We start from the raw sequence: 19,753 nt of genomic DNA on the forward strand, positions 1-19,753 counted from the left end.
CGAAGGCCTCCAGGGGCCGCGGCTCCGGGACAGGGCCGTGGCACACGCCTCCTTCCCGGCCCCCGCCCCCAGGGCCCGGGCCCCGCAGCCGCGCTCACTGGCCCACCCTGGCGGCCAACAGCGCGAAGGCACGGCGGCCGCGCGGGAGGGAGCGGGAAGGCTCAGACGGGGGCTGGGGAAGCGCCGGCCGCCGCGCCATTACGGAGGCCCAGGGAGGAGACTGCCGGCCTGGCGAGCTCGCCAGCCCGCTCCCCGCCCCATCCCCCGCTGTTTCCCCGCCTCCCCTTCCTGCTCTGGGGAGCCTGGGCCGGCCCGCCGCCCCCCACCCCCAGTCCCCGCCGTGCCCCGGGGCTCGGTGCAGACGCGCGCCAGTGGCCCGGGTGCGAGGGGCCCTGGACTTGAAGTGGCGGCGGCGGAAAGAGAAAGGCCGGGAGGCGGCGGCGGCGGCGTGGGAGGGGGGTCCCGGGACGGCCCAGCGCGGCCGGGAAGATGTTGGGGGTCGCGGCGGGAATGACCAACAGGTAAGCCGACGACTGCCCCTTGGGCACGCCTGCCCTCCCGCCCCCATTCATCCCCTGCTGCGGCTGCTGCGGTGGCACCTACGGAGGAGGAGGAGGAGGAGGAGAGAGAGGAGAAAGAGGAGGCGGGCAATGGTGCGCAGCCTGGCTGCCCAAGCTGGCCAGCGTGGGCTCCTCCGCACTCGTCGTCCGCTCTTTCTTCTCGGGCTCCCCTCCGGCGCTGGGGCGCCCGCGGGTGCTCCTGCCCTCGTCTGCAGGCGGATGCAGGCGCTGGGCAGGGGCGCCCAAGAAGCTGCCCGGGGCTGCGGAGGAAGCCTGGGTCCAGCTGGCCAGGCGAGGGCTGCGCGGCTCCCGGGTACTGGGGCTGCAGGGGGATAGCCGCACCTCCGCGCCAGGAGCTCGGGCAGCCTCTGCTGGGCCGGGGGGCGATGACCTTCCGTGCCCACCACGCTGCCGGAGGCAGGGGGCATTTCGTCTTGGTTTAGTGGGGCGATGACCTGTGCCCACCACACCGCGGCAGGGGGCATTTCGGCTTGGTTTAGTGGGGCGATGACCTGTGCCCACCATACCGCCGTAGGACTGGGGGGCATTTTGTGTTAGTTTACTGGGGCGATGACCTTCTGTGCCCACCACACCACCGGAGGCAGGGGGGCATTTTGTCTGTGTTATGTGGGGCCAGAGGAGAAGCAGGGTCCGAAGTAGAAGAACCTCTCCAGGGGTAGAGAATTTTCTTTTCTCTTTTTTGTAACCGAATCAGCAGCCGTGCGGTCGGCGGCAGCCGCCGTCGGGTGGTTTTTGCTGCCTTTTCGCTCCTCCCTTCCCCCAGGCCCCGGAGTGGGCCGGCCCGCCGAGGGTGTCTGAGTCCGTGCGGAGTCTGGAGTCCGCGTCTGCATAGTCTCCAGCCCACGATCTGGACTTTGACCTCGGCCTGGATCTGAGTGGGTGTGGGAAGGGTGGGAGGCGGGTTAAGGCATCCCGGGTGGGTCCAGGAGGGGGAGGGAGCGACCGGGCCTGGAAGGGAAGCGGCTGGCCCCGGAAACCCCAGAAAAGACTGAAATGCAGCAGCGCTCAGTTAATTGAAAAACCTGTGTTGTCTGAACTCCCCAGAGCCAGGCAACTGAGAGGCAAATGGGGGGCGCAGTGACGGACCGCGGGGGGTGGGGTGTGTGTGTGTCTGTCTGTCTGTCTATGTCTGTGTGTGTGGTGTGTGTGTCTGTGTGTGTCTGTGTCTGTGTGTGTGCGCTTGTGGGGCTGCTTTTTCAGGACCGGGCTGGTCTCATGGAGCTCCCGGTGTCAGGGTTGTGTGTCTGTGTGTGTGCGCTTGTGGGGCTGCTTTTTCAGGACCGGGCTGGTCTCATGGAGCTCCCGGTGTCAGGGTTGTGTGTGTGTGTCTGTGTGTCTGTCTGTGTCTGTGTCTGTGTGTGCGCTTGTGGGGCTGCTTTTTCAGGACCGGGCTGGTCTCATGGAGCTCCCGGTGTCAGGGTTGTGTGTGTGTGTCTGTCTGTGTCTGTGTCTGTGTGTGCGCTTGTGGGGCTGCTTTTTCAGGACCGGGCTGGTCTCATGGAGCTCCCGGTGTCAGGGTTGTGTGTCTGTGTGTGTGCGCTTTTGGGGCTGCTTTTTCAGGACCGGGCTGGTCTCATGGAGCTCCCGGTGTCAGGGTTGTGTGTGTGTGTCTGTGTGTCTGTCTGTGTCTGTGTCTGTGTGTGCGCTTGTGGGGCTGCTTTTTCAGGACCGGGCTGGTCTCATGGAGCTCCCGGTGTCAGGGTTGTGTGTGTGTGTCTGTCTGTGTCTGTGTCTGTGTGTGCGCTTGTGGGGCTGCTTTTTCAGGACCGGGCTGGTCTCATGGAGCTCCCGGTGTCAGGGTTGTGTGTCTGTGTGTGTGCGCTTGTGGGGCTGCCTTTTCAGGACCGGGCTGGTCTCACGGAGCTCCGGGTGTCAGGGTTGTGTGTCTGTGTCTGTGTCTGTGTGTGTGCGCTTGTGGGGCTGCTTTTTCAGGACCGGGCTGGTCTCATGGAGCTCCCGGTGTCAGGGTTGTGTGTGTGTGTCTGTCTGTGTCTGTGTCTGTGTGTGCGCTTTTGGGGCTGCTTTTTCAGGACTGGGCTGGTCTCATGGAGCTCCGGGTGTCAGGGTTGTGTGTGTGTGTGTGTGTGTGTGTGTGTGTGTGTGTGTGTCTGTGTGTGCGCTTGTGGGGCTGCTTTTTCAGGACCGGGCTGGTCTCATGGAGCTCCCGGTGTCAGGGTTGTGTGTGTGTGTCTGTGTGTCTGTCTGTGTCTGTGTCTGTGTGTGCGCTTTTGGGGCTACTTTTTCAGGACCGGGCTGGTCTCATGGAGCTCCGGGTGTCAGATTCCTAGAGCAGCCCGCATCTTGTTTTAGTGGGGGCTCCCCGAGCAGAATGAATTCTAGCATATTTGCAGATACCTACTTATTGGTTGAAATTCTGCCTAAAATTCTCCCCAGCCCCTGTAACCCTTTACTGCAGAGTTGTGGCCCCTCTAACCTACAAAGGAAAAGCTAAGTGAATATTTCTGCATCTCCCTAACGATTCACTTTTGGGGGGGTGGAGCAAAAAGTAGATAAGTCCTTTGGGTTTACTGGAGCACTGTGTTCCAGTGGAAAGAGCCAGTGGACTTGGAATCTGGGTGAACTGGGTACAAATCTGTGTGTTCCTTGGACAATCACTGAGACTCTCTGAGTCTATTTCCTCATTTGTAAAATGGGGGTGATGGAACTTGAAATGCTTACCAAAGTTGTGAGGAAAGCCTAATATAGATGCCAGTAATAATTAATTATAATAAAGGTCAGGTCCTAATTGATTTTTGAGGAGGTTGCTTATCTGTGTCTGAGAACCTCTTACCAGGAAGCTGATTTTTAAGAAGCACCTGAAGTTTTTCCTTTGAATGTGATCTTTCTGTGTGCAATAGTCAAAAAGCATTTCTTAAGGCTTACTATGTGCTCAGTGCCAGGAAGACAAAGAAAGACCCAAGCTGTACCTTGCCCTCAAAGAACCCACTTTCTTATGTACATAATTTTAAAATTAAACTATAATTTTTTTCTTTTTCCTTAAATGTTAATATTGAGTTAAAAGTAGGGGTGGAGAAAGTCTAAAATTAAGTATCAGTTGCTTGTTGTAATGCCAGGGAGGGTGGTATTGACTGTTGGGTAAGTCATATGCCTCTCTAGCCTGTTTTTCTCTTTTGTTAAATGAGATGTTGGACTGAATGAACCTAAGGTCTCCTCTGGTTCTGATATTCTGTCTGCCCAATAAATATTTATTACTGTTTATGTTATGCCAGGCACCAGAGATACAAAATACAAACTGAAGCTGTCCTTTGCCCTCTAGGGGAGGAGATAAATACTTGGACACTTACTTGGATTTGGGATTTCTTTGATGTAACTGCTCCCTTCATCTGTGCAGAATGCCACCCATGCACACCTTCCTATTCTGTTCAGCTCTTGTTAATAATAATAACATTTAAAGAGGCTTTAAGGCTATTATCTCATTTCATCCTCACAACAGCCCTGGGAGACAAGTGATCTTATTCTCATCTTTCTGATGAAGAACCAAGGCAAACGGAGGTTAAATTATTTGCCCAGGAACACCAATGCGTTAAATGTCTGAGATGGGATTTGGACTCAGCCAAGGTCTCCATCCCTATTCGTGGGGCCCCAGATGCTGAAACTTCCTCTATAGGAGGTCTGTCCAGCCTTCTGAGGATTTTCCTGGGGAGTGCTTGACATTTGCTGGATATCAGCGGAGCATAGGGCTTGGTTGTCCTTTGTTAAACTTTTCCAGTGCTCTCTTAAGGTATTTCTTCTGGGTTATTAATTAGTTGTTAGTAATCTGCTGTAGTCTCTAACCTGCGGTGTCATCTTTCGGGTGATCTCCAATTCTTTGGAGACTATGGTATTCTACTCAGTCAGAAAGCATCACAAGCAGAATATTGGTGTTAAAAATAGGCCTTTGTTTCAGGGAGAAGCTCAAGAGCATGAAACATTGTATAATTTCCCAATGCAGATACAATCCAGCCTCTTATTCCCCTATTAATTTCTGAGCCCAGCTCACTATCCATCTTCATTGTTTGTTCAAAATACACATGCATTTATGTATTCATGTGCCTGGCTTCATAAGAATATATCATAGCCTGAACAATGGGCATTCTTCATCCACTTAGTTCATGGTCTGAGGAGCTTTTACTCTACTGATGAATTGCAATGCCTTAATTTAATTAATGTCACCTCCCACTTCAGTTTATTAGATCACAGTTCAGTTGTGCTTTCATTCAAAACAAGATTAAATTTTCAGGATTCTACTACAGAACTGCATTTTTGACTGTTTTAAGTTTTTCTCTATCCTGTGATGAGACAGAAAGAGAGGAAAGAGGAGAGAGGGGAGAGGAGAGAAAGAAAAGGAAGAGAAAGAAGATTTGAGAAAGAAGACAGAAGAAAGGAGGGGAGAAAAAAGATAAGGGAAGAGAAAAAGGGAGGAAGGAAAAAAGGAGAAATAAAGGAAAGAAGGGGGTTAAAGAAGAAAAAAGAGGGAGAGGGATCCATTATTACAAAGATCACCTGGTTCAAATGTATTAAATTCAAATAGAAACAGATACCTGTGCATAATGACTTTGTTCAGTTGTTTTTAGAGCATATCAACTTAGAATATTACAAATTGATATTAGACATGTTGCATTGAATTTTTATTTAGTTTATTAAGCATTTTACAATTATATTTTTACCTAGTTCTGGGATTTTTTGGTTGCTTGGGAATTTGGCAGTTTTGACCCAGTCTGTGTGTCACAGAAATTACATGATTTATCCAAGAATCTATAACTAGAGGCAGTGTTGGATTCTTATAGAACTTAATGACCAAGTCTTCTTGGTTCAGTGAATGGATAAAGTGAAGCTGTTGGTATAATGAAAAGAACTCTAGCCTTGGAGTCAGGAGACCTGGGTTCTATTCCTGATTCTGCTATTAAATTGCTGAGTAACAGGGCAGATCACTTGATCTTTCTGGCTTCAGGCCTCTCATTCATTGGTGAAATGAGGAATTCAGACAGAATGACCTCCAAGGTACTTTCCAGGTCCAACATTCCCTGAGTCTATGAGTCATCTGAGGATTAAAACTTGTGCTGTCCTTTGATAAATATTTTCTAACCACTTATTATATCCTTTATTGGGGAGAAGGAAAAATATTATAAATGTTAAAACATTCCATGTAAGGATTCACTAAGAATTTCCAGGGTTTTTTGTTTTGTTTTGTTTTTATTTGGTAGAGGTTTAGAGTAGGAAGCATTCTTAGAGCACTTAAAGGTTTGCAGAGGGCTGCCTTTAGAAATATCTCATTTGATCCTTATAACAACCCTTGGGAGATTATTATCCTTATTTTACAGATTTGGAAACTGAGGCAGACAGTGGTTATGTGACTTGCCTTGGGTCACTCTATGTCCAGCTTTCTATACTCTGTGTGATATATCTTAATATTATTATATATGTAAACTTGGGGTGTTCAAGAAGACTAGCACCTCGTGTATGAGGGCTTGCCAAGTCCCCTTCAGGGCTGCTCATCCACCTTTGGTGTCCCCCGATTCATCCAATTTTCCCCTGTGCCCCAAGAAGCTGTAGCATGTACAGTGGCCACACTCTGGTAAACCTTCTTGGCAGATGGACTAAACAAGTTTGAAGGTAATCTACAGGTCTTAAACCCATCATTGAGGTAGGGCAATGTCCACTTAAAGCATGTGAAGACTTCCCCTGGAGGAATGTATGGACGAGAAGAATTTATTCCAGTAGCCATGAAAGCATCTGAAACAGGCACTGTGGTGCGCTGAAAGCTTGCTCAGACATTGAAGATGCCAAGGTCATCCACGGCATCCCCTGTCATTGCCAGTTGTTCTGCCTTTTGTCTGGCCACTGGAATTCAGTGACTCAGGAAGAGAGAGAAAGGCTGATGACTGTGCAATTCTGCCTCACTTAAATCCAATTCACATGCAAGACGTCACTTGTATTATCATTGGTCTCTTCCAAAATGAAGGACAAACAACCACATGTGTACACTCAGAGCAGATAAAAGGCTGTAATAGGAAAGAGAAAAAAGCACTTGACCAGGAGTCTAGAGATCGGGGCTTGAGGTTCAGCTGTGTTGTTATGGTAGACATTTCCCCACTCTGAGCCCCAGTTCCCTCTTCTATAAAATAGGGTTGTTTGGATCACCCTTTTCAGCCTTGTTTTATAGAGCAAAGGACCCTTGAATCTATATGCTCGCCAAACATTGTCACTTGATGTTTTTTCCCCTCTTTTTTTATTTTGATTTATTTTTCAAGTAACAAGTATTTTTTTAAATTAATCCATCCTTCTGACTAGACTACCCCTCCTACTGAGCAAATTAAAAAGAAAACATCCTTCAATATATATCTACATCATTCAACAAAACAAATTCCTATTATTTCAGACATTTGCCATATTCAAACATTAGCTAAAAAAGTATGTCTCTTTCTGCATTTTAAGTTCATTCCCTTTCTGGCAGGAGATAAATGGCATTATTCATCTTCATTATTTGGACTTCTGGGATCACTGAATCAGAGTTCTAAAGTCTTTCAAAATTGTTTTTCTCTATAATGTTGTTACCCTGGTGTAAATTGGGCTCCTACCTCTGCATTCATTCATAAAGATCTTCCCAGTCTCCTCTGAAATTGTCTTCCATTTCATAATTTTTTTTTGGAGGCAGTTGGAGTTAAGTGACTTGCCCAGGGTCACACAGCTAATATATCTGAGGCTGAATTTGAACTCAGGTCCTCCTGGCTTTAGGGCCAGAGCTGTATCTACTGCACCACCTAGCTGCCTCCATTCCATTGGTTCTTTATGGCACAATGATATTCCATTCCATTGACATATCGCAGTTTGTCTAGTGATTCTCCTGAGGATACTCCCATTAGTTTCCAATTGACTAAAATGAAAAGAGCTTCTGTAAATATTTTTGTATACATAGATCTTTTCCCTTTATCTTTGGGTCAGAGATTATGCATGGTCTGATAACTATTTGGGCATAGTTCCAAATTACTTTCTAAAATACACCAACACCACTCTCAATGCACTAGCCTGTTTTCCCACAGCATTTGCCATTTTCCTCTTTTGTCACCTAGTCCAAGTGTGAGGTAGAATCTCAAAGTTGCTTTAATTTGTTGTTCTCTAATTAGTAGCAATTTAGAACTTTCTTTCCATATAATTTTGATAGTTTGGATTTCTTCCTTTGAAAACTGCCCATTCATAACCTTTGACCATTTATCCATTAGGAAATGACTCTTCGTCTTATAAATTTGATTCAGTTCTTTATGTATCTTGGAAGACAAACTTGCTACAAAGATTTCTTTTCCAGTTCCCTTCTAATTCTGTCCACATTTGATATGTTTGTGCAAAAATTTTTAAATTTTGTGTAGTCAAAATTGTCCATTTTATTTTGTGTGAATCTCTCTATCCCTTGTTTGGTCACGAATTAATTCTTCTCTGTACGTAGATCTCCAGGGTATACTTATCCTTCCTCCTAATTTGTTTACAATGGGACTTTTTATATCTAAATCATGTATATGTTTGGGGTTTATCTTGGTGTGTGTTTTTTCGGTAATTAATTTTTAATTTCCAACATTCATTTTTATAAGATTTTGAGTTCTAAATTTTTCCCCTCCCTATGAAAGCCTGATATAGGCTATACATGTATAATTATTCGTGAGTGTTATGAGATGTTAGTCTAAATCTAAACCTAATATTTACCAGACTTGTTTAGTTTTCCTAGTAGATTTTATTTATTTATTTGTATTTTAATTTATGGAATAAAACAAGAATTTCTGTCACATAGTATAATAAAAAAAGATGATTGCACATAAAACCTCAGCAGTTTTTTGTTGAATAGCGAGTACTTTCCCCCAGTAACTGGGACCTTTGGGTTTATCAAATACTATCACTGTGCTTACTGGCTTCTGTATTTGTGTACTTAATCGAGTCTGTTTATTGACATCTCTTTTTTTTAACCAGTCCCAAACCATTTTAACTATTTTTGACTTGTAGTATAGTTTGAGATCTGATACTGATAGATCCCTTTCCACTTTTTTTCCCTTGAGATTCTTGTCTTTCATTTTTTCTATATGAATTTTGTTATTTTTTTCTAGCTCTATAAAACATTCTTTATGGAGTTTGGTACAGTACTGAATAAGTAAACTAATTTAGATAGTATTGTAATTTTTTATATTGACTTGGACTACTCATGAGCAATTAATACGTCAGTTGATATTACATATACGTATGTATACTTACCTTTTTTTAGCATGAATAAAAAAACTCACTATTTTTCAAACGTATATTGATTCTGTTGTAAATAAAATAGTTTATTTTAAAACTTTACTAAATTTACAGTAGCTTTTTGATCACCTTTTAAAATGCACATTAAGGTTATTATTAAGGGACCTTGAATTGATTATTTACTTGGTCATCTAATCCAACCTCATTTTGTAGAGAAACTGAGGTTTGGAGCAAGTGAAGTGATTTGTCTCAGATCACATAGGTATGTGGCTGGGATGACTAATCATACAATTGCTGTTAGGTGAGTTTCTGAATTTTTTTTTTTTTTTAGTGTTAAAAAGGGATTGGTCCCCCTAGCTTTGAAATACTGTGCTGGTTTCCCAAGCTGCCGTAGCATTAATCATTCTGAACGGGGGAGGGGGCTCAGAGATGTGGGGCAAGTGTGGCTTCTGTCCATTCATTCTGTTCATTCCATCTGGAATGGTTTCTGTCCTCTCTTGGGATAGTTTATATGTGTATATGTGTGTGTACAGACATATATATATAAATTATGAATGTAGCACTTTAGTTTCTGCTCCCCTCTAGAGTCATGGGGGTCATTATCTTTCCTCTACTCTCTTTAAAACAAGCAGTGCAAATTAAATTCTTTCAATTGGAAGCCACCTCGTTGACTAGACTATACAGGGGGAAAAGGAATCACAGCTGTATATTAAAAAAAAAAAAACAACAAAACAAAAAACCTCTGAGATATTAATCAGGACTATTCTCTCCCCACCCTAATATATCCTTCCTAAACTAACAGAATAATCCTTGTTTTGCATAAAGTAGACTTGGTCATGCCAGACTCTACTAAAAAATCTTTTCAGTGGTTCCCTATTGACTTCTGAGTGAAGTTTAAACTCTTTTGCCTTCCGGTAACCTTCTTATCTCATATTGGCATCCTCCATATGCTCTGTACTTGATGCTTCAACCAAGTCAGACTTTTTTGGCTCATGGACCCATCCTGTAATTTCCTGCCTTCTTGTATTTGTCTATCCGCCTTTTTACCTGGTGAATTTCTACCCATCTACTTGACTGAGATGCCCATCATCTTCTCTATGCCTCCTCCTTCTCCAGTAATGACAGGACCATGATATCTTCTTTAAAATCTTGGTTTGCTTCTCTTCGGTGCAGTTTTCAAGTGCTGCCCTGGAGTCTGGAAGACCTCTGGAACCTTTTATTCTGCTTTAGACATTTACTGGCTGTGTGACTTTGGTCACTTTCTTTTAGCCTCAGTTTTTACGTCTGTAAAGTGGAAATAATAGTAGCACTTCTATCACAGCCTTGATGATAGGATCGAGTGAGATAATTATTTAAAGTGCTTTACAAATCTTAACGTGCCACATAAATGTGAGCTACCATTTTTATATAATACTGTAGTTGTTCATGTTTTATCTCTTTAAGTAGACTCAAGTTCTAAGAGAGTAAGGATTCTTTCTTACCTGTTCAATGATAGATACTTGTTGAACTTTAATTCTTTATGTGTCATGGATACAATTTTTCTTTTTTTTTTTTGACATAATTTTTTCAATGAATATTGTTCTGAAAAAGAAGTTAGGTCATTCATGTAACAAAGAGTGAAGAATAGTGATGAACAACCCAGGTGCTACCCTGTGACCCATGGAATATTAAGACCAGAAGCATTCAAACTATTATCTAGATCCTCCAAGACTGAGTTATGGGAGGATACAGACAGAAATCACTGAGGAGACGGTATGGTTAAGTTGTTATTCACACCATTGGAATGAGTATTCCCATCATTGAGATCTCAGGTCCATTAAAATGATGAAGTATTGTAATGAACCTGTGTTACATTGCTTTTTTCCCACAAATGGCTGTGAAAATTTGTGCAACTACTTTATTTTCTGCCTCCTCTCATTAGTTTTCCCCTCCCTCCCCAGAAGTGTGGTTCATATTTAAAGTGAAAACAGAAAAAATCAGAACACGATTGGATAAAGGACCTTTTTTCTGTAAAACCTTGTTAAAGTAACCTTGTCTCTTTAAATTGAGATTTTTCTCCTCTCCCCTGCCAAAAAAACCTGAACTTGTTAATGGCCTTATCTATGTTAAATATTAATTTTTTGACTGTTTCCAGGGTGTCTTCCAGAAACCTTAATCTTAAAATTGTTTTCAGAAGCAGCCATTTGCCCCTGGCAGTTTTCATATCCTTTCTATAGCAGCTGTTTTTCCCCCAAACCAGACATCATCTCATCTTGTTACTTTTGATGTCATCAGACATTTCCACTCTAGAAGCATTTTACAATTTAATTTTTCATATTAGACAGTACTTCTGGTCCTAGTTAATCTTACAAGGTAATTTAATTCAGCATCAGGAAAAAAGGAATAAAATAGGTCCCGATCATTGTGTTTTATATGCCATGAAAAGCTTTTGAAAAGGTAATACCTTGGAGCCTGGAAGTTTACTCTTAATACTCCAGTATTCAAAATATCTATAATTTTATCCTGGTGAGTACTTTCCCTTCTGTTCCTTTATGCCATACTATAGTATAATTTCTCATTAGTTTCTGTGGCCGTAAAAAATTGTAACTCAGTGGTCAGCCCTCTCTGGTGGTATGCTTCTGTGGACATAGGGGGGCCTTAAAATTGCAGCCATCCCAGCCAAAGAGGACCGGCTAACCATGTCGTCTGCTTGTGCAGCCTTTAAGAACACAAGGTGACCTCTGTATCAGGATGCAATGTGTGTATCTTGGATGTATGTATTTTCTATGTATTTATGTCTTCCTGATAGAATATAAACTCCCTGAGGGCGCTAACAGGTTTTATATTTGACTTTTTGATCCACAGTACTTAGAACTACAATGTGCCTAGCACATTGTAGGCATTTAATAAGTGCGTGTTGATTTGGTAGGATTCTAATAAGGGCATTCATAATTATAGGAAATAACGATGACTACATACGTACACTTGTGTCTTACAGGCTAGGATGTCTTTGTTTCTCATTCTTAGCTTTTGAACTAAAAAAAATTTTTTTTTACCCCAGTCTTGCAGTTTACAGATGAGCAATGATGGTCTTCAGAGTTTGAATGATTTGCCCCAGGTCATGGTGAAGCTAGGCTATCTAGCTCTGAATTCAATAGTCTTTCCACCATATTGAAAGCCATAACTGACATGGAGAGAATGTTCAGAAGGGAGCAAGACTGTATTTCTTCCCTGGGAGATTATTGATCCCGTGATTTAGGATATATGGTATTTCCCTCATCCACATTCTCTTTTCTTTCTGTTTTTTTGTCTTACTTTGATACTGTGTGTGGGAAAGGGGGGAGAGGGAGAGAGGGAGTTGGTAGAATGGGATAATAACATGCATAGGAATGGAAATCAGGAAAACTGGAAGTCTAGTACTAATTATTCATGTGTGAACTTGAAAATATCCTTTAATTTCCTTAGACCTCATAGAGTCTCAGAATTGGACCACATCTGAAAAGCCAATTAGTCCAGCACATGCCTAAGCAGAAATTCCTTCTATAATATTTCTTAAAAGAATGATTGTCCAGCATCCCCCTTCTACTTAAAGACTTATGGTGATGGGGTGGCCCTTACCTCTTAGGTTAGCCTATTTCTCTTTTGGACAAATCTCATCTGAGGGAAAGATTTTCCTTTTGGTTAAACCTAAAGCTACCTCTAGCATGTTCACCCACTGATCCTAGGTCTGCCCTCTGAGGACAAAACAGAGTAAATTTAACACTCTTCTACATAATAGGTCTTTAGATACTTAAGGACACTTTGGAGTTAGAATCCATCATATCTTCTCTAGGGCAGCTAAGTGGGGCAATGGATAGAGTGCCTGGTCTGAGGTCCAGAGACTCATCTTCCTGAGTTCAAATCTGGCTTCAGACATTTACTAGCTGTGTGACCCTGGGCAAGTCACTTAACCCTGTTTTACACAGTTTCTTCATCTGTGAAATGAGCTGCAGAAGGAAATGGCAAACCATTCCAGTATCTCTGCCAAGAAAACCCCAAATAAGGTCATTTAGAATCAGACAGTAATGAAAAAAAGACTGATCAACGACATGTCTTCTCTAAACCCTCATCTTCAAGTTTTAAACATCTCCAGATCCTCATATGGCATGGTCTCTAGTTCTTCTTACCTTTTGTAACAGCAAGGACTCAGGCATATACAGGAGGACCTGCCGTACTGGTTCTTAGATCTGCTTTTCTAAAAGGAAAGCAACTTTTGAGGGATCAACAATCACTTTAATCAATCACCTAATTCAGGGGAAAAAGTTAGCACCCTGAACTTCAGAGAAAATACAAACAAAGAAACAAAGATCAACAGACAGGGCTTCCAACTGTCTGACCCTAAGCAATACATACATCACAGATCAACAGACAGATCCAGCTATCTGACCATCCACACATAGTTACCAGAGAAAGAAGCACCAACAAATGGGTTTTCAAAGGTGGGAGCTCCTTAGAGGCTGCTGGCCAAACAAACACTTCCAATGAGTTAGCGCCAAAACAAAATCCCACCTCAGTATTTATACACCTTTCAGAATCAGAGGTCATCACAACCCTTGAGAAGCAGTGTTTCATTAGAAATTAACAAAAGGTGTAGGCCTTCCAACCAAAAAAACTCCCCCTAATCAATGGGCAGGCCCATTATAGGTGGGGAAGATCTCTTCCTCCTCATAATAACTGGCACTTATAAAGCACTTTATGCATATTATCTCATTTTATCCTCACAACAACCTTGGGAGAGAGGTGCTATTATTATCCTCATTTTTCAGATGGGGGAAACAGGTTTGCCCATAGTCACATAGCTAGGCTCTGAACTGGGATTTATACTTCAGTCTTTCTGAATCCATCCTAAGGTTAGTCTCAGTGTCTTTGCCCGTGCCTCTTTCTTATGCCCTACAGTATTTTACCTCACTTTAGGCTCACCTGTTGAAATCCCATTCCTCCTTTCAGACAGCTCAAATATAGCCTCTGTCATGAAATTTTCTTTGATTGCTCTGGCCATAAATGATTCCTTCCCTGCTAGGACCTCTCACTACATCTTGTTCAAAACTTCCTTCTGTACGTATCATAGTTCATTTCCCATGAATTCTTTGTTTATATCTCTTAATCCCCTTGCTGAATCATAAGCTCCTTGAAGGAGGCTAGAGACTCTTATCATTTATCTTTGTATCTCCCCCAGCACCTTATGCAATTCCTTGAAAATAATAGGTATTAATAGATGTCTTTTGAATGAATAAACTTCTAAAAAAGTTTCCATTTATTTGCAGTTGTGGAGCCTCTCCAGTGATCAGGCTGTTCTGTAGGACCTGACTTTTCTCTTCAGGAATGTGTTGTGTTTTTTCAGAAGAATTGAAGCATTGTAGCTGTTTCTGGGCTTTTATATTCGCGGAAAATGAGCCAACACTTATAACTGTTCACTCAAAAGCAAAACAGATCAGAAAACAGTATTTCAGTTCATTTTAATGAACATTTCTTGAGAACCTTCTATATATTCCTCATTCTGTTATGTGCTGATGACATAAAGATGAAATAAGACCCAGATCTTACCTTCATAAAACTCACCATCTAATGGTGGTGAGGCTTGGGTGGGGTGGTGATGAAGCATGCATACAAATGATTATGTTACAAAATACCCCGAAAATTTTGTTGAAGGACAGCTCTTTCGGGTGAGAAGAATCAGGGAAAGTTTCAAGCCTGAGATGTCAGGCTTGAAAGGTATCTAAGTCTTGTAAAGGAGGTAAATATTTTAATAGGAATAGATGAGATCTGATAAATGGTAAGATTTCCCTTCCAAGCAGGGGGGTTAGTATGAGCAGTGACCTGGAGATAGAAAAGAGAGGGTAGGATAATTAGAAAAATAGAGAAAAGGAAATAGTAGGGATTTTGTTGGAGCTAGATTATGGAGGCTGTTAAATATGAGGGTAGGCAGTTGGGAGCCACTGAAAGTTTTTAGTAGGGAAGTAACATGATAAGAGCAGAGCATTAGTTAGCATATTACCTTTGGTACCTTTCACTGAAGATACCAAGGGGATAGTACGGGTAATAGAAAAACTGATGTACCAGTGAGTTGAATTCTTTTGCTTTGGCTACCCCTGGGGTTTATGGTTTGTGGAACATCATATTAAGCTTAATTAATACAAAAAGAGACCCACCCTGAGTGTATCATAGATTTTTGTTGACCAGAGTCATAGGGATTATTGTAGGAGCATAGATTTAGAGCTAGAAAGGAATGTAGAGAAGACCCATAATTTCATTTTACAGATCAACAAACTGAAGGTCACATAGGTAATAGGCAGCAGAACCGGGATTTGAACCCAAGTCCACTGTCTACAGATGATCAAAATGATGATCAAATAACCTGGATTTTTAAAAATTTTTAATGCATTTTTGGAATCCAGAATGAATTGAATAATGTGTATAGAACACAAAACTGCTCAAAATACTCCAGATACAATGTAGAAGGGGTTCTCAAGGGGGAGCTTTTATATTTTTAAATAAAATACTGCTGGTATATTTGGGAAGTAAAAAGAAAAAAGCTAGGACCATAGTTTTCAGTGGGAAAGACCCCATTGACATCTTTCTTATGGAGTCTGTCCTTGCTACTATTATAGGGGAAAGGAAGGTCCAGGGCAGAGGTCACTCCCTTTTTCTTCTTTTTTTTTATTAATTAATTTGTTTTCAATTTTCTACAATCACTTCCATATATCTTAAATTTTTTCCCCCTCACTCCTTCTCCATGCTTCCTCCATCCCTCTTCCCTCCCCAAGATGGCATGCAATCTTATATAGATTCTATGCATACATTCTTATTAAACACATTTTTACCTTAATCATGTTGCATAGAAGAATTAAAATGAGTGGGAAAAACTACGAAAACAAAACATAACACAAGAGAAAATGGTCTGCTGCATTCTGCAATTCAGTTCCATAGTTCTTTCTTTGGATGTGGAAGGCATTTTACCTCAAGTCCATTGGGAATTTTTCAGATCCTTGCATTGCTGTGAAGGGCTAAGTCTACCAGAAAGATTCCTTGCACATTGTGGCTGTTTCTGGGTATACTGATCTCCTGGTTCTGCTCCTTTCACTCAGAATCCGTTCATATAGGTTTTTCCAGGCCTCTCTGAAGTCTTCCTGCTCACCATTTCTTATAGCACAATAGTATTCCATTACATTCGTATACCAGAATTTGTTCAACCATTCCCCAATTGATGGGCATCCCCTCAATTTCTAGTTCTTGGCCACCACAAAGAGAGCAGAGCTCACTCTTTTGCAGCTGGGCAGCTTGTTTTGATATTTGGGAAGAATGTCAAGGGACAGGTCATAGAATTAGATCTAGCTGGAGGAGACCCCAGAGGCCATTTTTTCAAAGCCACATGGAGGTTAAGTGGCTTCCTAGGGTTCCATAGTCAGAAGGAGGATCTGAGCCTAGGAATGCTGACTCCAGAGGCAGAGTTCTTCCCATTGCTCCACAATGTCCACCCGGAATTTCTTCAGTTCCTCTATTTATAGGCTGTAGTCACTCAGCCAATTTGAACAACCCCAGCCCATTCATAGAAACTGTGATGAGTGATCTTCATTTGTGAACTGAAAAGTCCAGTGACAGCATTGCTTAGAGGATACTGTGATGTTTGAGTCACCAACATGCAGAGAGAATTATCAGTAAATATGGGGAAAGCAGCTTGGCCATCTGGTTTAATTTAGCTGAACTCTGTATGAAGGAACTGTTAATCTCTGTAGTCTTGGAACTTTGGAAAGCAATGCCAGAATTATGGGCATGAAATCCTCTTCAGTGACTGTATATTTGGAAACTCTTTAGCATCATTCTCCAACCTCAAAAATGTAGATATGGGGTCATCTCAACTTATACTTATATGCAGTGACAGAATTGTAGAAACTCAGAATTGTACGTGACATCAGATGTGTCTTGTCCAACCCATACCTGAGCCAGAACCCCTATCTACAGCATCCCTGACAAGTGATAGTCATTCAGTCTTAGTTTGAAGACTTCTAGGTGATGGGAAATTCAGTACCTAATAATCTAAACCATTTCATCTTGTGGGATAACCCTAAAAGCTTTTTCAAATATTGCATCAGGGCAATGATCTCTGCTTGCCTCTCTTTATGGAGGTCAGAGATGTCTAGAAGATAACTTGTTCCTTTTCCATGCATGAGGACTACAAATTTCATAACATATAGGCCCCTCTTCTGAATACTTATTGTCATATCTCAGCCCACACAGAACCAACATATGTGAATGTTTAGGCAAATGTCCTAGTTGATAACAGCATTTGGGAACAGAGCAAACATAATTGAAAAACCAGATTGGGTTGGTATCTGTATGAACAACGGACTAATCTTCTCAGAGTTCTGTGTTAATAAAATTACTCTGACAACAGCATGCAAGATGGATCAGAGGATGGAGAGCCTGGAGACCAGGAGTCTTAATTAAGAGGTTATAGTGATAATCCAGGTATAAGTTAAGGAGAATCGGAACCACGGGAGGAAACAGATAGAACTATTCAAAGTAGTATCAGCCCGACTTGACCATCGATTAGTTGTGAGGGGAGACTGAAATCAAAGACGACTCAAGTTTTCAAGTTTGTTTGACCTTGAGCATTGATCTCTAAACTTTTTTTTATCCTATATGTTATTAGTTTTAAAAAAAAAAAAACAACTTTGAGCATTCACCCCAGTACTTGCATATTTATTTACAAATTGTACTTGTACTACTCTATTAATAATTGCATACCTAATAAAACTTATGAAAATAGAAATTAAAGAGAATAAGACAAAGATGAGACAATGTTTGATCCTAGAGTCACTAGGGAGTCGCTTGAGTTATAATTGAGTCTGGTTGGGACATGGTCATATCTGTGCTTTAGAAAAGTCATTTTGGTAGCTGAGGGGATGATGGCTTAAAGGAGGGAAGGAGCTGGAGCAAGGAGAACAATTAGGACCAATAGATCAATTTATCACAATAATCCAGACCAGGAGTGATGAGGACTCAAACTATTGTGATTCTGTGAGTTTCGAGGAAGAGGGTAGCTCCTAGAGATGTTGTGGAGGTATAAAGACAGTATTTAGAAAGAAGGAGAATAAGAGTCTAGATAACACGTAGATACTGAACCCGAGTGACCAGAAGAATGGTGGCACACCCAACCGTAGTATAGTAAATAATCCCAGAAGTGGGCTGGAGATAAGCCTGTGATTGAATATAGTTGGGGGTGGGGAAGGGTGATGTGGCTGATGACATAATCAGGTCAAGGTCCCCCACCTTGGTGACCAATGACTTAGAGAATCTTTATGTCATTAGCAAAAATTAGGTAAATCAGAAGGAAGAATGAGTTTTCAGGAACACCCAAGTAGTGCTATCAAGTTGGCAGTTAGACAAACAGTGGACTGCAACTTAGGGAAGAAGTTGGGGCTAGAAATGGACATTTATTAGTCATTCATGTAGAGTGGTAATTGAAGTTGAAAATGCATACTATCACCTAAGGAGAGAATTAGGAGAGAGAACTGAAGGCTCGGGGACAGAACCTATGTGTTTAGGAAATGCAACCAGACAAAGAATAGGTGTGGTCAGAGGTAGGAGGAGAAGCCAAGGAGGAGATTATCTAGGTGAAGAAGTAGCAGATTGTGAGGAAATGAATCTTTTAGGAATGTTCATAATGAAATGGAAAACAGTGATAGAAAAACTCTTTTGGAGGGGTAGCTTGATCCGAAAGGAGAGTTATTTATTTGTTTTATGGACTAGGGTAGTCTAAGACTAACTGTTGGCAGAAGGAAAGGAATTGAAGAAGAATTTAAAGATTGAAGAGAGAGAAGATTGGTAAGGGAAAGTTAGTAGTGAGATGCCAACCAAGAAAGCTGATCTGACGTATAATTGAAATCAAATGGATGGGGGAGAGAGGGGAGAGAATTTGAACCCAGTATTTTTTTTAATTGAATGTTAAAAAAAATTAAAATAAAAACGTGCTGATTTGATCTTAGCTTTCATTAAGAGAATTATAGCTTGGAAAAGAAGTCCCAGGATAGATTTCTCTAGTGACTTTTAGGTCCTCTCCATTCTAGTCAGATTGACCTGTTGGTTGATCTTTATGTTGAAGTTTAGGGAAGGAAGCATTTAATTGGAGAATATAAACTATCCTGCTTTTGTCTTTGTGTCCTCAGTGTTTAACATAGTTCATGGCACTTGATAAATGCTTGTTGATAATGATGATCAATCAAGCATTTATTGTTGCTACTATAATCCAGGCAGCCTGATAGTTCCTGTCATTTTTTCAGTACTTAGGACAACGCTCATAGACTTTGGGATCGGTAGAGCTGACCTGGAGGGCTCCCTACATACTCAGGACGTATCTCAGATGAGATCTTAGAGAATTCACTTCACTTTTATGGGCCTTTCCTTCCTTGTGAAGAAATGTAAAATGAGGGGGGTGGATTTGGTGGCCACCACGGTTCCTTCCCCACACCCCCATGTTCCTCTGATCCTGAAATGTAATGACTGCCACATCATCCAAAACAATCTTTAACATAGCAGGTCATTTATAGCTAAACCAGCAAACCCTGACCATCCATCCTTAATAAAACCAATGTCTAATTTGAGTCTCTTATTTTTAGCCAGTATTATAAATAGTCTTATACTTAAAATTTTACAGAACTTCATTGTTCATTGACATATATGAAAGGAAGATAATTTCTAGAGGGCAGTGCAGTAAATTTGAGAAGATATTTAAAGAAAAGGAGAAAATAACACAGTAATCATTTGGTTAGTAACATGTCCAAATTTTTTGTGGAAGAGAATAAAAAATGGAGATGCTTGTATTTGAATTATAACCTTCTTCTTTCAAGCAGCTGCTGTCATGTAATTCTATTTCTGTGACCTGTCTGTGGCCAAGGAAGTGACAGAGGGTGGTAGATTTAGAGTTCTGACTTCAT

At 41.9% G+C, this 19,753-nt stretch overlaps 1 protein-coding gene across 1 annotated transcript in view; it reads left to right on the forward strand.

Annotated features, from left to right (window-relative positions):
- Nucleotides 1-217: 217 nt before the first annotated feature.
- Nucleotides 218-19,753, forward strand: part of LIMS1 (LIM zinc finger domain containing 1) — a 197,427-nt gene continuing 177,891 nt past the window's right edge. Inside the window, exon 1 of the mRNA XM_072621812.1 lies at nucleotides 218-521. Within this exon, the coding sequence (XP_072477913.1) occupies nucleotides 490-521 (32 nt within the window). The 5' untranslated portion in view covers nucleotides 218-489. The remainder of the gene's footprint in view (nucleotides 522-19,753) is intronic.

This window comes from Notamacropus eugenii, chromosome 6 (genome assembly GCF_028372415.1).
Source record: "Notamacropus eugenii isolate mMacEug1 chromosome 6, mMacEug1.pri_v2, whole genome shotgun sequence".
In the NCBI taxonomy this organism is placed as follows: domain Eukaryota; kingdom Metazoa; phylum Chordata; class Mammalia; order Diprotodontia; family Macropodidae; genus Notamacropus; species Notamacropus eugenii.